This window comes from Nesoenas mayeri (genome assembly GCF_963082525.1).
Source record: "Nesoenas mayeri genome assembly, chromosome: 4".
Lineage (NCBI taxonomy): Eukaryota > Metazoa > Chordata > Aves > Columbiformes > Columbidae > Nesoenas > Nesoenas mayeri.
Window position 1 is genome coordinate 986,381 of NC_137540.1, and position 19,413 is coordinate 1,005,793.

The following is a 19,413-nucleotide window of genomic DNA, read 5'->3' on the forward strand; positions in this document are numbered from 1 at the left end:
ACAGGATAACTCTGGCACAAGCTTGTGTTATTTACAAAAATAGCAAAAGGCTTCCCACCCCCCCAATCCCTTTTGGCTACATTTAACCTCAGAGCTATTTTATTTAGTAGGAAAACAGGCGTAGCTGCCGTGTGCAGAACACCCCCTGCCCCTCCGGGGCTCTGCCCCACCAGCTCCAAACCCGCCCCAGCCTTGCTAATTAACCTTTTGTTCCGTTCATTTGCCGATATGCCGAGATCTCATCGATATTTTTGCCCAGCATCATCTCCCCAGGCTCTTGGAGTTAAGGGAGCGGGAATTAACGACGCGCGGCACAACGAGCAACAGCACTCGCTACACCTGCTAATTTACACCAGGGTGAGAGCATCTTCCCGCGGTTCCCAGCGTTCAAGGAGGAATAAAAACGTACTTTTGCAGGGGGAAAAACAAAACAAACAGAAAACCCCACACATAAAACACACAAAAAACCAACCCCAGGCAGGAAACACTTTGCTGTCAATGAGCCGAGCGCTGTGGAAGCGGGAGCTGCAAGACACACGGCAGCCCCGGCAGCAGCTGCTGCTTTAATGTGTTATCTCAGCGAACAAGCTGCTGCGTCTGCTTTTCTGCAGCAGCTGCTTGCGGGACAATTTGTCTGCTTTGGTTTTTTCTGTATTTTTTTGTAATTAAGGCCGTGTTCAGCAGCTGCTGCCCGCAGAGCTCCCCGCCGCGGAATCGCAGAGCTCCCTGCCGCGGAATCGCAGAGCTCCCCGCCGCGGAATCGCAGAGCTCCCCGCCGCGGAATCGCAGAGCTCCCTGCCGCGGAATCACAGAGCTCCCTGCCGCGGAATCGCAGAGCTCCCCGTCGCGGAATCGCAGAGCTCCCTGCCGCGGAATCGCAGAGCTCCCTGCCGCGGAATCACAGAGCTCCCTGCCGCGGAATCGCAGAGCTCCCCGTCGCGGAATCGCAGAGCTCCCTACTGCGGAATCGCAGAGCTCCCTGCCGCGGAATCGCAGAGCTCCCTACTGCGGAATCCCAGAGCTCCCCGCCGCGGAATCGCAGAGCTCCCCGCCGCGGAATCACAGAGCTCCCTGCCGCGGAATCGCAGAGCTCCCCGTCGCGGAATCGCAGAGCTCCCTACTGCGGAATCGCAGAGCTCCCCGCCGCGGAATCGCAGAGCTCCCTACTGCGGAATCGCAGAGCTCCCCGCCGCGGAATCGCAGAGCTCCCTACTGCGGAATCGCAGAGCTCCCCGCCGCGGAATCGCAGAGCTCCCTACTGCGGAATCGCAGAGCTCCCTGCCGCGGAATCCCAGAGCTCCCTGCCGCGGAATCGCAGAGCTCCCTGCTGCGGAATCGCAGAGCTCCCTGCCACGGAATCGCAGAGCTCCCTGCTGCAGCATCGCCGTCATTTGGGTTGGAAGAGCCCCTCAGGATCATGGAGTCCAACCATAACCCACCCCTGGCACTGCCCTGAGAACCTCATGTCCGTCTGTCCAGCCCTTCAGGGATGGTGACTCCAGCACTGCCCTGGGCAGCCTGTTCAATGCCCCACAGCCCTTTGGGGAAGAAATTGTTCCCACATCCAACCTCAACCTCCCCTGGGCAACTCAAGGCCGTTTCCTCTGCTCCTGTCACTCGTTCCTTGGGAGCAGAGACCAACACCCTCCGTGCTACAACCTCCTTATCTCAAAGACACCATCTGACGTCACATTTTGATCTCATTTACCCCAGTCCATCCTTCTGAGGTCCGAGGAACAACACTTTTCAAGCAATAACACCCCAACCATGAGGAGCACCTTGAAAACATCAACTGAACGTTTCTGGGCAGCCCAAACCAGCGTGCCCAGCTCCTGGCAACCTCCGTGGGGCTGGAGCTGCTCGGGCCAGGTGTCCCCAGCTGTGTCCCGCAGCCCCAGGAGGGCTCCAAGATGCTGCTGGTGGGACGCGGGGCAGAGCAGCCCCACAGGTGACCCTCGGGACTTACCTGGAGGGAGGTCTCCAGCCAGCTGGGAGGGCAGCGAAGCCACCGGGTGACGACGGGACACATTGCAGGGGGGCTTCAAAGCTGGTAGTGTCACCGCAGGAACCCAAAGCATCGTCCACAAGCAAGAGATGAGTCCTTCTCACCATCTGCACAAGCTCCAAGTCAAGCCCAAGGGGAACTTCTCGCTTGGCAGGTCCCACAGAGCCCGGCCATTGAACCAACCCCGTCCCTGGGCCACGTCCCCTCTGGGTGGCTCCGCAGGGTGTCCCCCCCCAAACTGTGCTGTGCGAGGCTGGAGAAAAGCAGCAGGAGCTCCAGCCCCCCCAGTCCTCCTGCCCTTCAGCTTCTGAAGACACCTCAGTGTGTCCCCCCCATTCCCCTGTGAGGAAACCCCCCCACGGTGCCCACCACTTGAGCCCCACAACCTCCAAAAACGCACCTTCCCCTGCAAGCACCCCCACATAACAAGTTCCAGCGCGAATAACAAAACCATCCCACCTGCTCCCTCCCCAAACTCCCCCCAGCACCGGATTTATGGGACGAGGTGACGGGGGCCACCTGCGCGCACACCTGGTTCCTCACCACCCAAACCGCTGGAAGAAGCTGAACACTCATTTTTCAGCCTTAAATTGTTGTTTGAGCTCAACAGGGAATTTCCAGCAAACACATCAAGTATCAAACCCGGTAAAATTCAGTTTAATAGACTTTATTTTACATTTATTTATAAACGGAGAGAAAAGTGCTTCAGAAAAAAAGAGACTCGGGTACAGGGGAGGTTGGTCACAGTGGCACCCGAATCCTGGTTTTCCGACAAGAAGGGGAACGGCTGGGGTCAGAAAAGCTGCTGTTTGTCAACAAGTGGTCCCGTGGTGAAGACAAACGGGGCTTTAACAAGCAAAAAGGTTTCATGGACTTTAGACACTCTGCACGTCCTGAATTCTCATCCACTAAACTCTCCGTTACATTTAGTCTGCAAACACCTCGAAAGAAAATGGGGGAAGGTGTTTTTGGTTCTAAAAAGCAGCGCTCCTCCGCCCTCCTTTCTGTCCCCATGAGGAAATCAGGTGCCACTAGAAAACAAAACAAGAAACATCACAGAAAACTGGTCCCCGCACTACTCGAGTGCTTCTACCAACTGCAGCTACTTCAGCGAGTGCCCCGGGCTCCGAGGGGTCGGCCCGGAGCGTTCGTGACCATCGACGCATCGAGCTGCGGCCGCGGCCCAAACCCGACGGCGCCGAACAAAGCAAAACGGGGAAGGAACGGGTGCGAACACACCCGCGTTCATTAAACCACGTTCCACCTGTCGCCGTGAGAACTCTGTGTACGTTTATTAGCGGGGAGCGGGCCGGTCGCGGTCCGTCACGGCTCCTCGGCCGCCAGCCGGCAGGTCCCGTCCTGCGCCGTGTTGTACGAGTCGCAGTTGCCGCACTTCATGCCCAGCAGGTGGAACTGCGCCGTGGAGCGGGCGTTGCAGTCGTTGCACAGGATCTACATGCACCGAGAAAGGAGGAAAACAGACCAACTTAGCACCAAGAGGCTGCTCGACGATATGCGGCGGCTATGGAAGGGGTGGTCACCAGGGCGCGAAGAGGGAGGTGTTTTAATTGTAAAGACGCGGAACGTTTTGTCGCCGTTCCCTGCGAGGCTCCGGATCCAGGCCCCTCACCTGCACCATCATGTTCTGGTACTCGGGGGGCATGGGGGTCAGCGCCACCTCGTCATCCAGCTGCCGCCAGTACCGCGTCATGTCCAGCGCCGAGCGCATGCAGAGCGGACACCTGTAACCCCTGCGCAACCGCAAAGCTCAAGTCGAGCTCTAATTCAGACACCGAGCCCAAAAGGACAAGGGTTGTATTGTACCCATCATGCGGACACACCACACAGCTAAAATTCCCGCAGACTACTGGGAATTAAAAGCTGCTTTTCCCCCTGGGAACCATTATTAAGTACAGGACCCACACTGCGATCTTTGCCTCTCCGAGTTTGGATTCCAACAACACTCAGAGCTGTTTGGAAATACTTACTCCTTCAGCATGTCCTCGTAGCACGTTCTGAAAAGGAAACAGGACAAGAAGCTCAGTAAGAAGAATTAAATCGCCGATGTTAACAGGATTGAGCAAAGGGGAAGGGCGCGCTTCTATTTTATAAAAGACAATAAACCCAAGCCCAAGGGGAAGAAAGCTTCCCGGCTAAACCGCCCGGTGCTCGGGCGATAAATCCAGAGAGCCGAGGGAGAGCAAAAAGTGGCGTCTCTAACACGGAAAACAGGAGCGAGAAAGGGAAAACATGACCTCGGGGTTACGACGTGAGCAGAACAGAAGAGAAACACGCGTTAATTGTTTCTCCAAAGGCGCCCGGTGTTATATATCACAGTGCTTTAAATTCTGGCAGGATAACCAGGCCCGTGGGGCTGCAAATAAACGCACAGAAGAGGGGAACCGGCTGCTCTGAAACGTGTGCTCTACCTGTGCAGGAGGTGACCGCAGGGCAGGACGTGAGCACCAACGCGGGACGTGTGGATGTCCTGTTCGGGCATGGACAAAACACAAGTCCTTAAAATAAGATCCCAGGTCAAGGCACAGCCGAACAACGGCAGGGACGGGCAGGAGCTCACCTCCAGACAGATCGGACAGTCCTGCCTCGACACGTTCTCGATGCACTTGCGCAAAGACACAAAATAAAACGTTACCCTACTGTGCGAATACCTGCGCCTTCCTAAATCCTAAAATTCCTTTAGAACAGTAAGAGAAGACATACAAAACACTACTGTTCGCACGTGGCTTTGAAGTTCTGAGAATTACCAAGTGTTTTAGTGTGTTAAAAACTAAACATCGGGAAGCAGATGCAGGAAAGGGCTCCCAGAGCTCCCAAAGCTCAAGCTGCGAGATTAAAGGTGCGGAGCTGGGCACGGTGGCTTGGGCTGCCCAGAAACGTTCAGTGGTGCCACCTTGATGTTTTCAAGGTGCTCCTCATGGTTGGGGTGTTATTGCTTGAAATGTGTTGTTCCTCAGACCTCAGAAGGATGGATTGGGGTAAATGAGATCAAAATGTGACGTCAGACGGTGTCTTTGAGATAAGGAGGCTGGAGCATGGGGGGTGTTGGTCTCTGCTCCCAAGGAACGAGTAACAGGAGCAGAGGAAACGGCCTCGAGTTGCCCAGGGGAGGTTGAGGTTGGATGTGGGAACAATTTCTTCCCCAAAGGGCTGTGGGGCATTGAACAGGCTGCCCAGGGCAGTGCTGGAGTCACCAGCCCTGGAGGGCTGGACAGATGGACATGAGGTTCTCAGGACACGGGGCAGGGACAGGGGTGGGTTACATTGGCCTCAATCTTGAGGGGTCTCTTCTAGCCAAAATAATTCTGTGATTCTGTGGTTCTTACCTTGTGCTTTCCAAGAAGACTCAAGCTCAGGCACAAGTTGCACTTTGAACAGTGGAAAAAATCCTCCTTCGGACCGATCCTGAAGACAACAGCGTCGTTATGAAGCGCAGTTCCCCCCCTCCCTCCCTCCCGCCCCGCACGCACCTGCAGATCCCGCACTCGGCGCAGTGGTACTGCTGCTTGTCGCGGTCGAACAGGTGGCAGATGTCGCAGTAGTACTCGCCAAAGAGGTTGTGGCAGCCCTCGCAGCGCTGCTGGGCCTGCCGGGGCGGCAACCGCGACACGGCCCTGAGCCCTCCGCCCGCGCAGCGCGGCAGAAGCGCCCACACCGACATGGCAGCGGTGCCCTCACCAGCATGGCGGCAGAGCACCCACCACCATGGCAGCGGTGCCCTCACCAGCATGGCGGCGGAGCACCCACCACCATGGCAGCGGTGCCCTCACCACCATGGCGGCGGAGCACCCACCACCATGGCAGCGGTGCCCTCACCAACATGGCGGCGGAGCACCCACCACCATGGCAGCGGTGCCCTCACCAACATGGCGGCGGAGCACCCACCACCATGGCAGCGGTGCCCTCACCAACATGGCGGCGGAGCACCCACCACCATGGTAACGGTGCCCTCACCAACATGGCGGCGGAGCACCCACCACCATGGCGGCGGTGCCCTCACCAACATGGCAGCGGAGCGACCGCACCACCATGGCGGCGCCCCCACGGCCACCCAGCCACCGGACCCACCTTCTGCAGGAGGCGGCAGCGGGCGCACTGCACCTCGGCCACGCTGAAGCGGTCCAGCTGGTGCTCCTCGGCGCCGTCGTGGCACAGGCGGCAGGCGTACAGCTTCCCGCAGCACGGCGCCTGCCAAGGGCCCGGCCCATCATCAGCGCCCGGCCGCGGGCCCGGCCCCGCCGCCCCGCCTCGCCCGCTCGCCCCGCCGCCGCCTCACCCGCAGCAGGCAGCCGCGCCGGTAGTGCTCGCAGCCCTCCTCCTCCTCCCCGCCCGCCGCCATGGCCGCCCGGCCCGGCCGTTCCGCCGCTTCCGTTTCCGCCCCGCCGCTTCCGCGCCGCCGCGGTTCCGGGGGCGCGCACGGCGCAGAGCGGGGTCCTACACGGGGCTGCTCCGCAGCGCAACTTGCGCATTGCACCCCGCACCTTTTCTTCGCCCCCTTAAACCTTCTCTACCCAGTTACATCTTTTTCTTCCCCCTTAAACCTTCCTTTTCTGCCCCCCAACCCCTCAGCTTTTTCCACCCATTTAAACTTGTCCTCTTCCCCCCCCCAAACCTTCCTTTTCCTCACCCGCAAACGTTCCTTTTCCTCCCTCCTTAAACCTTTCTTCTCTTTTTTTTTTTTTTTTAAATGTTTTTCTCTTTACTCACAGAGAAAATACAATTTTTACCTCCTCTTCCAGGCCCCTTCTACACCCTAAGACGTCGCCTCTCAACTGAACAAGGACCCCACGCTTACAATTAGTTTCCTGCCCCCCAATTAAGCGCTGGCTCATCTGAAGAGCACTAAAGAAAGCGGGAAATGCAGATGCTGAGAAGCAGAACACGAACGCCCACAGAAGCCGTGATCCTGAGCAGCTGTAATGCAGAAACGATGAGAAAAAGCTCTCATCTGCCACACAGCACAAAATACAAAGCGATTCCAAAGTCCCGTTTTTCGGTGCAGGCAATGCCAACAAAATAAATGAGCAGATTTAAAGTCAGCTCCAGGGCGGACTAAGCGTGCACATCTTACATGGGTTGGCGCACGGGAGGAATGAGAAATTTGGAATTTGTGTGTCCTTTTTTATTTACAAATGTTAACGTACGTGTCAAAACACAGCACGGCCACAAAGCTCTAAATACAGCAACATTCATCGCGGATTCTGCCGCGACACGTCAATGGGAAAGGCCACGCTTTGTGGAAAGACAAGTAACTAGACCGTACGGGCGCTGCGCCACAGCTCAGGATTCGTACCCACGTTCTTCCTTCGACATTAACGGCAGCCAGAGCGCAGGTCCGGTTTAACACCCACAGGACAAACCGCCCACAGACGGGGGGACACAAGCGCGGAGGGAAAAGGAACCTGGCACAAGGTCCCACGTGCTGCTGAGTGTTAGCGAGGGTTGCAAAGAACAGCTGGGAAAACTCTACGTGTCGTATTTCTTGCACAAACATCATCTTCCTGGACGTTTTAGTCAAGGCAAAGGTGCTTTCCAACACAGACCGGGGAAACACCAAAACACAGCAAATTCAGCAGCTTTCCGTGCTCTCTTCACCCTTTCAAAAGAAATCCCTGGCAAGAGGGCAGCGGTTTCACAACAGCAAGCCCGGCCTCCTTCCAAATCCTGCACACCAGCTCCTGCCCCTGTCACACACCAATAACCACCCAGCGACCTCCGCGAAGACCTTGGCCCCCAGGCCAACAAGTCAGCATTTGAGGAGCTGTTTCACGTGCAAGAAATCCAGCAGCGAGGGCAGCGCGAGCTCCGCGGCAGCGCTGAGCGGAGCCCTTCCCGTGCCAGGCACGGTTACCCGGAGGCAGGGATCCTCCTCTTGCCTGCACAGACCTGCCCGAGGCCGCACCTGGACGTTCCGCTGTGTCCTTCCCACCGTTTCAGCCACCTGCGCCAAGAGGAGAAAAGCGTGTTACATGTGCCCATGTTACGGGACGGGGAAACAAAAACACAGAGTCCTCCCTGAGAATATGCTTCCTTTATTTTTATTTATTACAAGCCGTTACCTTGCTAAAGCCGTGCACTTACACCTCTGTGCTTCACAGATGAGACAACTTCAGTAAGGTGTTTTTTTCCCCTCACATTAGCAGGATCGCTTCCTACCCCAGGGATTTTTCTCCTTTTTTCCTAGTAGCATTAAGCCATCGCATCACATGAAGATAAGTGCCAAACACACTCCTATATATTAAGAGCACATACAGTGCTCGGGCAGAGATTTCAGAGTCAGCGGTTGCTTCCTCTCCTCAAAAACAAACCAGCAGAGCCCTAAACAAAACCCCCGCGAGTCAGTTTGCACCTGTGCGTTCCCGGTATTGCCGTGACACCCCCGGCTCTGTGCAGCTAACAGAACACCAGCCAGGGCAGAGAGGAGGGAACTGCGGTGCCTGGGGGCCTCTCCCTCCTGAACCCCCCGTTTGTGTTCCCTCCCAAGGCCCAGTCCTGCCCAGCCCCAGCGAGGTGAGGGTGCTGAGCGGGAGTCAAAACCTGCGCGTAAGCGCCGCAGTTCTCGCTTTCCGGAGGATGAGAGCAGCTCCAAGATGTGCGGCAGCGCCCGCAACACGCTGAGCAGCAAAAGGTAACAGTGCCCCAATAGAAAAAAAGCAAAACGACAGACAAAACCACACCGTTTTTTTTCCCATGAGTTTTTCAGACAAAATGACTTGGAGAACTGCATGTCTTTCAATGGGCAAAATGCTAAAAGGCTGCTAAAAGTCTCAGCTTAAAACAATCCAGAATGGTAAAATGCATGCTAAGCAAAAGTGCAAAGTGGCAGAGTTCAAATGTAGTATTTCAGTCTCAGGACTGCAAGTCTAGCACACAGCCAGGACTTTTCCTAAGCCTCCTTCTCTCCCCCAGTCCTCCCTCGTGCTTGGAGAGCACTGAGGTAACAGCAGCTACGTTAAACAACTTCAGATTGCGTGACATAGTTACTAAAAATTTTCCCTAACGTTAAGCCTGACATTTCCCCTGAAACGCCTTTCTTCCTTTCTGCAAGTCTGTTTGTTGTGAGGCACTTCACAGTGCTGTGCACACAACCCATTTTTCCCCACAGCACATGCAGGCAGCCAGTTTCCCCTGCTTCATGCTCCATCAGCTTCCTCAGCCCCCGATTTCACAAGCCAATTCATTTCCAACGCCAATGCCCAGCACCTGCCACAGCCAGTTTCAGTATCGCTAAAGAAAGATCCATGCTCCTACGTATCCCAGCCCTAAATGCGAGATGTGCAGGTATTTTCCCCACTGCCCTTCCCAAATAGATAAATGTTCATTAAATGATCCGTTTGGAAGCCACGCTGCAGAAGTTAAAGCCTACCTTTTGCAGGCAGGTGCAATCTCCCTTCTCCGTAAGGCTAGTGCTCCACTCTGGGGAAGCTGGATTCGGATGCATCAGGCAAAGGCCCCGACAGCTGGTAATCAGCAAGGAAAAGGCATTAAAAATGAAAGGGTCCATTTCCAAGTGCAGTATAAATAGAGAGAGCAGTCAGAAACCGCCTCGTAGGGACATACACCATGTCAACACCCAACTGAAAACCAACCTGTCCTTGGATCAAATCAGACTTTCAAAATGCTCCTTCCCTCCCCTAACACAACCTGCTCAATCTCAACGGGCGAGTTGAGAAGGCGGCCGAGGTGGCTGCCTGTGAACTCCATGACTCCCAAATGGCATCTCTGTGTTACTGAGGAATTCATCTTTCCTAGAGTTGCTGAGTTCCCCATTCTCTCCCTCTCTGACACTTCCTCCCTCTGCTCTCTCTCGAGCCACATTGGAAACTTGTGGGTTGCACTGTTTGGAAAATCCCCAACCAAACAAATAGAAAGCAGCACAAACTGTTTTATTACTGTTTTGTTACCTGCTGTGAAGCTCGACTTGGGTTATGGAGGTCAATAGCAGCAAGAGAAGGGACACGGGACTCTGAAACCAGTTTATTTTCCTTTTTCAGAAATCTGGGATGCCACGCTGCAAAACACAACCAATGCATACCGCGTGAAGGAAGCACGAGCTGACAACCGTAATGCGCGCTGCTGCCTGACGCTGATTTAGGATACAGGTTTTATTCAGAGGATGGGCAGGTTCGTACCTTCCGCTCCTCTCAGTTCAGGGAGATGATTTAGTTCCGGCAAACGCACATCTGTCTTGGAGAATTCCCATTTCTTCCTATTTGCTTGAAGGATGTTTTTTTCATTAGTAACCTGGAATCGAAAGCATAAGTACCAGCTCATGAACATACAGGAAAACAAAGCTATTTTTAAGCTTAAAAAAGCATGAACACAGCAATGTTCCACTGCAGCTGGAAATTGTACAAGAGAAAAAGAAATACTCTGATGTGTTTAAAGGAATCCGTCCTGCTCAAGTGTCATTATACACTGGAAACGACAGAAGAGCCACAGCAAAAACCCACAGCCGCCTAAGCGAGACTGGTTGCAAAGAGACAAAACAACCGTTGCAGGATGGCTCGGGTTAGTTCCAGGTCAAAAGGCAAATGTTGCTGCTGGCATGGAAAGAATATTGTCTGGGTGCTGAGTGCGGTGGATTGCTCAGCACTTCACTTTGTAAAAATTATAAAAGCATTTATGACATGACTAAATAAGCGTTAAATCCAAATCCTATATTCTGCGTCAGTAGCACAGCACACATTTATCTACTTCTCCTGGCCAGGCAGGCAGCCACAGACATATTCCACATCTCACGGTCTCCTGTGGTGGGCTGCTCCCCATTTCAAATTGTCCTTTGACGCAAACTATGTTTCATACAAGATAAATATTAACAAAGAATAACAGACAACACACCTGTAGGAAAAAAAGGCTCAAAGAAATAATATTTCTAGTTGGGAGTTACGGCAAAGGCTGCGACAGGTGGGATTCTTGACAATAAAACACACACTTCAGCTAGGAATTTATTTCGCTTTGCCACGAGGTAAAGACTGATGACTTACTGGTGTGAGGCTGACGCTGTAATGGCCTGCTGGAGAACGCTTCCGTTGCTTTAGAAACGGGTTCAAGTATTTTTTACTCTTTTCATCAATTCTGTAATCAGAAATGCCCCAAACTTTGCATTATCTGGGGTTACATGATTAATATAAAAACAACAAACACAAGACACCCAGAGACACCGTCATTAAATGCCGAGAAAGGAGGCTGACGAGGAGAACAGCCTCGTGAGCGCAGTGAACAGACAAGTTTGACCCACGTACAATCCTCCACCTAAGAGCTGCTCCTGGCTGCATCCTCTCCCAAACCCACACCTCGTGTTCCCACATCGGCACCCTGCACGCCTCTCAGGACATTCCCGCTCTCCAGCAACAGGGACGATGGACAAAAGCTCTTCTGTCCCTGCTCCCATACCTGTAATTATGGTTTCCCATCCCAGCCATAGTGGGAGAGAGATTCTGGTTGATGGGAGGAATAACTACTCCGGTGTTCTTGGCGTAGTCCAAGCTGCCGCTGGAATCTTTTAGGCTGGTTTGAGGGCTGATTTTAAAGGGGTTGATTGGGCTGTCATAGAAGGAGCTCAGGTTGGAGGATCGATCCGCTTTTTCTGCGTCAGCTTTAGAGCGTTTTGCTTTGAACAGCTTAGCGTCTCTGCTCTTCGGGTCAATGCTGAAATCCTGTTCAGGAAGATAAGCATCATCTTTGTCTTGCAGTCACGTTTGCAAACTACCTTAGAGCAGCACACGCAGGAAAAAAGTCAAAAGCCTACATGATTGTGCAAGGATCTGATGGAGATGGAATTGGTTTTAGGGGGAAACCCTCTGTTTTCTGTCAAACAGGAGGAGGCTTGCCAAGGTTCCTGCACCCTCTCTAAGTCAGTCACCTCAGAATGGGATTGGCAGTGAGGGAGGAGGAACAGCTGTAACCCTGTCACTTCCGAAAAGATGAATCACAAACTGAGCTCAGTGTCACCTCACGGTCACTCCGAAGCCTCCAGTCCTTTGTATCTGACTGAAAGCAAACCACGCAATTTTGCAGACAGGGCTTTAATGCAGGTAAGCAGCAGCATACAAGGGTGTTTTGCTCGTCTGGCATGACTGACTTAGGCTTTCTAATCGATTCTCCTTTCAGCTCCTTTTTTACCCAGAACTGCACCACGATGTAGTTTATTGGCAAGGGACCGGCCAAACAGCCGCTTGCAGCCTGTGGAGCCAAGCACCAGAGCAACCTTGTAGCAGCCAAAAGGCTAAAAGCAAAGGCAGAGGACTTCCACTCCACGCAGCAGCCTGCCCGCTGTACTGCGCTGAGCGTCACCGTCGCGGGGTCACGGGCCTCATGCCCTGCTTGAACCAAAACTCCCACTTCAACTCCTGCACTTACTTTCACAGTGATTTTAAAACAGGAACAAAATATTAAAAATACAAGTTTGGAAAACAAAGATTGACCAACCTGGACATCAAGCATTTTTCTTTCTTCTAAGGCATCATCTTTGTCCCTTTTGCTGATTTTTGACTTTTTTTGTAATTGATGGTCTCTGGCATCCTTCTGAATCTTTAATTTAAGCTCCTGTGCAAATCTACATTCCATAGAATGGAAATAAAAAAAGAGGGGCTTCTGTTAATCTCACCACCAGTTGGTGTTCAGTCCGGGCTCCTATAGACTGAAGTAATCAAACCAACCATGCCTTTTTAAGTAATGAGAAGCCAAACATAATGCATCCATTAAAATAAATAAAATCTTACAAGGACACACTTTTCACAGCACTAAAGGTGTTTGTATCCCAATCTGGCACAGATACAGAGAGAGAATACAGCGATAAACTGTACTACCCAATACGGCACGACACTGGGTGCACACGCTGACGAATGAACGTCATGGCAAGTTAATGAGGCAACGTGCTCCCCTTCAACTGTTCTCCCGTTTCCAGGAAGGCTAAAATCAAACAAAGCCAAGACAGCTCTGCAAACCCAGCGTGCCCTCTTCAAACACAACTGCTGAGCTTCCTTCTAATATTAACCTGCTCTGAGCAAGAAATAAACTGTTTACCTTTCAGCAAATCCATCCTTGTGAAAGAAATCGCACTGCAAGAGTTCAGCACAGGACGGCCTTTTGTCAGGATCAATCTGCAAACAGTTCTGTCGAATCAACGTAAACATCAGAAAGCAAATGCATTAGAAAAGAAACAACGGCTTCGGGATTTCCCAATGGAGTCAAGAAAAAAAAATAGAAGGCAAATACATTAGAAACAAAGGGGTTAGTATTTCTGAACGAAGCCAAGAAAAAAAAGCCAAAAACCTCCCCCTTCTAGGGCCTGTTGCATTGAGATGAGCTCAAGAGACAGACAGTCCCCTCAAAAGTTTGTCCATTCTAATTATTAATGCTCACAAAGCCTCTTTACACGGGGAATACCTGTCAGGCAAATAGATCATTCCACCCTCAGGAAAGCTCCCTTGTTTGCAGGTTTGTTTGGCTGAAATGTTAGGATCTGTTTCAATCTTTAGGCATTTCAAACACAACCAAGTGGGTGTTTTAGTTCCCCAGCATACCAGTGCTCTGACTGCTGCGTGAAAGCACAACAGACACTCCCTGGAAGGATTCTTCAGAATCTATGACAAATTTGGAAGCTTCCCAACTCCCACACATGGTGGACACACAGCACCCAGAGTAAGGGACACGTTTGGATGCCGTCCCACCCAGACCTGTCTGCTTGTGTGCCTCCATCAGCAGATGGAGGTAGTTGGCAGAAAACACCACATACGCAGCTCTGCTAGCAAGTAAAAAGTATGGGGCTGTGTATTGTCTACAAAGCGTCCACTTCAGTAGCAGACGAGGGGCAAATTACCTTGGCTAAATCTAGCATGGCACCAGGGAGCTTGGGATAGCGTTTGTCCAGCGACTCGGCCTCCTTCACCTCAGGCAACCTCATGCCAGCAAAGAGGGGATTTTTATAGAATAACTCTTGGTGTCTTGGAATTAAGTTACCTGGAATTACACAAACAAAGCATCCACATGGAAAAACTACCGCACAGTCCTGCTCGTAGCTTTTCCTTTGTGAAAGGTGCTAAAAGCACACGGCCTCAGAAACAGTTGTGCACACACCACGGTCTTCCTCCCCACATCCTCCTTCTCCCTAGCCCCACATCAAAACCGATTTGACCCCTTCATTAGTAAGCGGGGACTAGAAGCCTGACGGGCTGTTCTTACCCAGGCACTTGGTGATGTGGTAGAGCTGGTCGATGTCTGAATCTCCAGGGAACAGGGGCTCTCCCGTGAGCATTTCTGTGATCAGAGAGCCAATAGCCCACACGTCCACAGCCCTGGGACAAACAACGAAACCACAGCACTCCAGCTCAGCACAGCTTCATTTGTCTCTTTGATCTAGAGGCTGAGCCAGCCCAGTCCAAGGTTACAAGCCTTGAGGGCGGATTTTGCCCCATAAACAGCAAGTTTTCCAAGCTTACAAGTGCACTGATGAATGGCAGTTATTTAGCTCCTGAAGCAGGCAAACACTAGCAGATTTAAGATCAGGTTCCAAACCCCAATGCTTTAAAATAATAATAATCCAACGTAAGGCATTAGTAGAATCTTGCCCTCGAGAAAGACACCCTTCTTTCTGCAGGCATCTGCTCTCCAGGTACATTTACTGAAAATGAACATTAAGTAACACAGCGACGTACATAAACCTGCACAGTTGTATGAACAGACCCATGAATGGCACAGTTTAAATTCTGACCTGGTTTTGTGGCACTTGGGATCCCAGTAAGAAAAAAAAAATCTCATTCATCCCATGATGCTGAACAACATCCCTTTAACCTGATGGCCAAGCAAAGAGTTCTCCCTCCCCCCAAAAAATCAGAGCATCGTCCCTCAAACTCCCCGCAGCCCTTCTGTGAGTCTCTTACTTGCCGTATTTGATGTCTCCCACCAGCAGCTCCGGAGCTCTGTACCAGCGCGTGGCCACGTAGTCAGTGTAAGCTTCCCCAGAAGCTGCTAACGTGCGGGCAAAGCCAAAGTCACAGAGCTTTACGACTCCCGACTGGGAGACGAGTATGTTCTCTGGCTTAATATCCCGATGGATTATCTGCAGAGAGAAAAGCAAGTCAAGACAAACAGATTTCCCATTTCTACATAGTAAATTCAGTGGCTCACCAAAAATAATCACTTGCTTACATACAAGTAGAAAATTATATTTTTGCAGGCATGGCAAACACATGGACTCTGTAAAACACAGCGACGTGCACACAGGCAGCAAACAAGAGCTAACCCAAGTGCATAGGTGAACACAGAACCTCTAATTTTTTTGCACGCAGAAGTGTTAATTTTATATATCGCTCTGCATATGTTCTGCAGGTGTATTTACTATAGGTATTTTAACAGTCTCAATTTATTATGTTTAGGAAAATTGGTCTCAACCACCAGTTTAAAAGCTGTAAGTATTGCAAAGGCCATGGGCATGTCCTGCAGTTAAATGTGAAGAGTATTGCAGGAATTCATAAGACAGACAGTTTCCCCCACATATAAATAAATAAATGCATGTGTGTTTACACACAGTTACAGACTATGATTAAAGTGGCAAAGCTGTTAGGAATTGGCTATAAACAAACCCCTCAAACTACAAAAGAGAGAAAAGCAAGGCTGCATGTTTATATAGATGCTATCAGGAGCAAACTTTTGAAGAGAGACTATATCCCACTACAAGATGAGCCAGCCTCCATCGAGGTGCCTCTTCCTTTCGTGCCAAAGCTTAATTCCTTAAGTTTTAATAGATACTAAAAAAATACGGTTCTGTATCTGTTCATTCAAGGTGAAGTGCAGAGCCGGCTTCTCGTGTGTACTTACGTTATGACTGTGACAAAACGCTATTCCTCTTATAATCTGGAATAAGTACTTCCGAACCCTGCTGTAGTCCAGGCCGTTTGGGAATGCCTCGAGGTCGTCCAGCACCGTGTGATCCACAAATTCAAACACCAGATACCACCGTTTCTTCTTCTTACACACCTCCAGCAGGTTCACGAGATTTTCGTGCCTCAGTTGCTGTTATAAAACAGGAAATGTTTTGTGAGACCCTGACAGCATTTAATGGGTAAACTAAGAGCAGACACTTACCTGCAGCCCAGCCGGTGCAATGCCCTGGAATGCTGTGGTACCCACATTTTTTGGTTTTTAAAATTAGCTCACTGATATTTTAGGATATGTTTTATTTTGCCCTTTTTTTTTTTTCAACATACTTGGAGGATTTCACCACCTGATACATGCAGACACTTGTTTTTAAACCTGAAAATACTGACTATGAACATTTCTTCTTAATGGGGACGTTCAAAATGCACTGTTGTGTTGTCGGAAATTCTCATCCATCCTGCTTCTCACAACACTCTCCTCACAGAGAGGTGCCTCTAACTTGTGCCTCCATCTCCACAAGCTTTACAGCAAGCCCGTATTCCACATGAGACAAATCGTGAGGAAGTTAAGACGACTTCCAGAGCAGCACATGGTTTGCACGTGGGAGAGCAGGCCCCTGACAGCACCTCCAACACGGATTTGCCATGGGAAAGGAAAACCCAGAGGCCCTGGATTTTCAGGCTCTGACACACAAGTTCCTCTAGGAGATGCTGTCACCAGGGTGACCAAGTGTCACCAGGCTGCCCTGCCTGCTCCTGCAACACCAGCTGCCCCTTCCAGACGGGATCCAAAGGCTTCCTGAACACAGTGCTCCGTGCTTGAAGGAAACTTTGACTCTCCTAAAAACCCAAAACAGATTCACCTCTTCTCTCCTACATTTCCAGCAAGTTTTAGTCTTGCTCTCTTTCATTCCTTTCTCTTAAAAAAAACCAACACATCTCTTGCATGCCCACTGAAAAGAAAACCAAAAGCATGTGCAATACCTGTGTTCTATCCAGCTGCCAACTACTCAGCATCTGTATCTTCATTTTTCTGATAAAGCTGTTAGGAGACTTTCCTGTTAGGTTCCTGAAACACTCAAAGCATTTCTGTCGGCACTGCGAGCTTATACACACAATAACGAACATGTACCACAGTTACAAGCACACTGAATGGATAAAAGGGAAGCTCATCATTCTTACCTAAAATATTCTGTTATTGACCGAACAGCTTCTATTAAACTGTGCCTAGTGGATTCAGAGCATAAAGTGACAAGCCAAGGATCTGAAGGGTTTTTTCTGTTTGTTTGTTTGTTTTTACTATTATGCAAAGGGAAGGCTGAAGATAGTTTAGAGGAAAAGACTGCAATTTAGATGAAAAAGAATTTTTTTAAAAAGCAGTTGTGTTTTCTAGTTATTGTGTGATCACATTCTGACCAAAGGATCCACCTCCGATCTGTTGCACATTGGCAGCACCAGTTTAGCACACACCGCAGAACGGCCCATACTACGATGGAAGTTGGTTATTAGCCCAGAGCCTGGCAGGGAACTTTTGCAATGTTCAGCCAAGATGAAATGTCAGCCCAGACTCAAGAGCAGGAATCAAAAAAAAGAAAAAACAACCACAAAATCAGGTTCACAGGGAGTGTGCGAGGGAAGAAACTACAAAAAGATTACATCTCCAGGTATTTATTTTCACGGTGAGAGGCCACAGTTATTGAGCTGTTTATGGAAATGTTCCCAATGCTAAGTTCCCATTTACCCAAGAAAACAAGTTAATTCTCAACAGACCCGGCAGGTGGTACGTGCTTTGACTCGGTAACTAAGCGAGCCTTGCCAACGGATAAGGTATGATCCAGACTAACAGAGACCTGCTTTAAAACAGGCTGCACCTCGAGCTCCAGCACCTACATCTCTATTAACTCTCAGGGTCTGTAGCTCTTGCAGTGATGGCAGAGATCCACAATGGACACCAGGGAAAGCAGACACTCAAACAGCAAGGGACAGAGCAGCAGCTGCTGACTGATAAAGTTTGGGGAATTTGTCACCTGTCCTCCTCCAGCCTCTTGCCTGCAGTACAAGCCTGCCAGGAAAGTGCCATTAATAAAATGAAATAAAACGTTCCTAGAAGCAGCTTTCCGTATCAGATAACGCCGGCACCCAGCCCGTTAGACACACTGTCACACATCCAGGTCACCGCTCACTTGCGGGTTTTACAAGTTCAACATTCATCTGGTTTTTTTCAGCAGTATGGTACTGTTATTTGGGACACAACACAGGAGGGCACAGTTACCACCCGGAGGTAATGGAAACCCTGTGGCTCCCTTTTACCTTTCCTTGCAGAATAGCGGGCACATAAACATACATAGCTCCAGCAAACCCAGCACAGTGCCCGGGGACACCGAAAAACCGCTCTGCACAGCTACAGCTCAAAGATGAAATGAATCTAGCATGGCACGGCTGCTCGTGGAAATACAAACAAGACCTGATCGTGTCTCTCTTGGTTTGAACTTTATTTATACTTGGTAAGCCACAGTCAGATGCAATTGAAATGAAAGCACCTTTCAAAACTGACCCAACGTTTCAAATTTACACCCTTCCTACAGTCTGAGCAGATAAACACCACTCCTTAAAGGGCTATTACGGAGTCTCAAGGGGGAGTTTCCTGCTGAGAACCCATCGATTCCCTGCAGGTAGATCGCACCCACACCCCTTGGTTCTCAACAACTGCCGCCTTTACCACAAGGAACACACATCACAGACACGAAGGTTGCTGTTCTGCTTGAAGGAGACATTTGTCTTATTGAAGATATTGAAACGTCTGACCAGGACCCAAAATACGCTCTGAAGAGGCACCTGGAGCAGGGCAGCGGCTGGATCTGCACCCCAGGGAACACCCTGGTCGGGCTGTGTCATCCTGGAGGGGTTTAAAAGGTGTTTAGATGAGGTTCTGAGGTGCACAGGTTAGTGCCAGTGTTCAGTTACGGTTGGACTCGATGATTCTGAGGATCTCTTCCAAATGAAATGATTCTATGATTCTACGATCCTGAAGGTCTCTTCCAAATGAAATGATTCTATGATTCTACGATCCTGAAGGTCTCTTCCAAATGAAATGATTCTATGATTCTAGGATCCTGAAGGTCTCTCCCAACCCAAACGATTCTATGATTCCCCTGGCCTGCAGCAGCTATTGCTACAGCAATCAACTAAAAGGAGCTTTGAAATAAGAAAGGCCACGCTGTGCAAGAAGCAGCTGGACGCAGCGGCTCACGGCACACACCGCGGCACTAACACCCGCCAGCCCTACGAGGGGCTACGGATTTAAGCACAAAGCCAAAGAAGCCCTAAGGCCTCCCCGCTCACCTTGAGCAGCCTGACCTCCCGCACCGCGATCTTCCTCACCGCCGCGTCCTCCTCGCTCTCCAGGAACTTCTTCACGGCCACGATCTGCCCGGTCTCCTTGTTCCGGCACTTGGTCACCACGCCGTAGCTGCCCTCCCCGACCAGGCCCAGCACCTGGTACTTCTCCAT

The 19,413-nt window shown here is 50.9% G+C and overlaps 2 protein-coding genes across 4 annotated transcripts; both read right to left on the reverse strand.

The window, feature by feature from the left end:
• Positions 1–2,699: 2,699 nt before the first annotated feature.
• On the reverse strand, positions 2,700–6,488 carry RCHY1 (ring finger and CHY zinc finger domain containing 1). 3 transcript variants are annotated; one of them, XR_013922066.1, is made up of 10 exons: positions 6,300–6,488; positions 6,092–6,211; positions 5,494–5,609; positions 5,350–5,428; positions 4,584–4,628; positions 4,435–4,493; positions 3,994–4,020; positions 3,636–3,756; positions 3,270–3,457; positions 2,700–3,036 (listed from the first exon to the last, which is right to left on the reverse strand). XR_013922066.1 is itself a non-coding variant. In XM_080343500.1 (10 exons), the coding sequence occupies exons 1-9, from the start codon at positions 6,360–6,362 to the stop codon at positions 3,329–3,331; spliced, it is 759 nt and encodes a 252-aa protein (XP_080199626.1). In that variant the 5' UTR covers positions 6,363–6,488; the 3' UTR covers positions 2,700–3,036; positions 3,295–3,328. The 3 variants fall into 3 exon arrangements, 2 of the variants coding, with proteins under 2 accessions (XP_080199626.1, XP_080199625.1); XM_080343500.1 differs by having other exon boundaries at positions 3,295–3,457; XM_080343499.1 differs by having other exon boundaries at positions 2,700–3,457.
• A 2,938-nt stretch (positions 6,489–9,426) lies between these two features.
• CDKL2 (cyclin dependent kinase like 2) lies at positions 9,427–19,413 on the reverse strand (the record flags this gene model as incomplete). The annotated part of the gene is made up of 12 exons (XM_080343484.1): positions 9,427–9,483; positions 9,928–10,034; positions 10,156–10,267; positions 11,011–11,101; positions 11,420–11,682; positions 12,455–12,581; positions 13,052–13,140; positions 13,848–13,987; positions 14,210–14,322; positions 14,908–15,086; positions 15,845–16,039; positions 19,246–19,413. The coding sequence occupies 12 exons, from the start codon at positions 19,411–19,413 to the stop codon at positions 9,427–9,429; spliced, it is 1,641 nt and encodes a 546-aa protein (XP_080199610.1).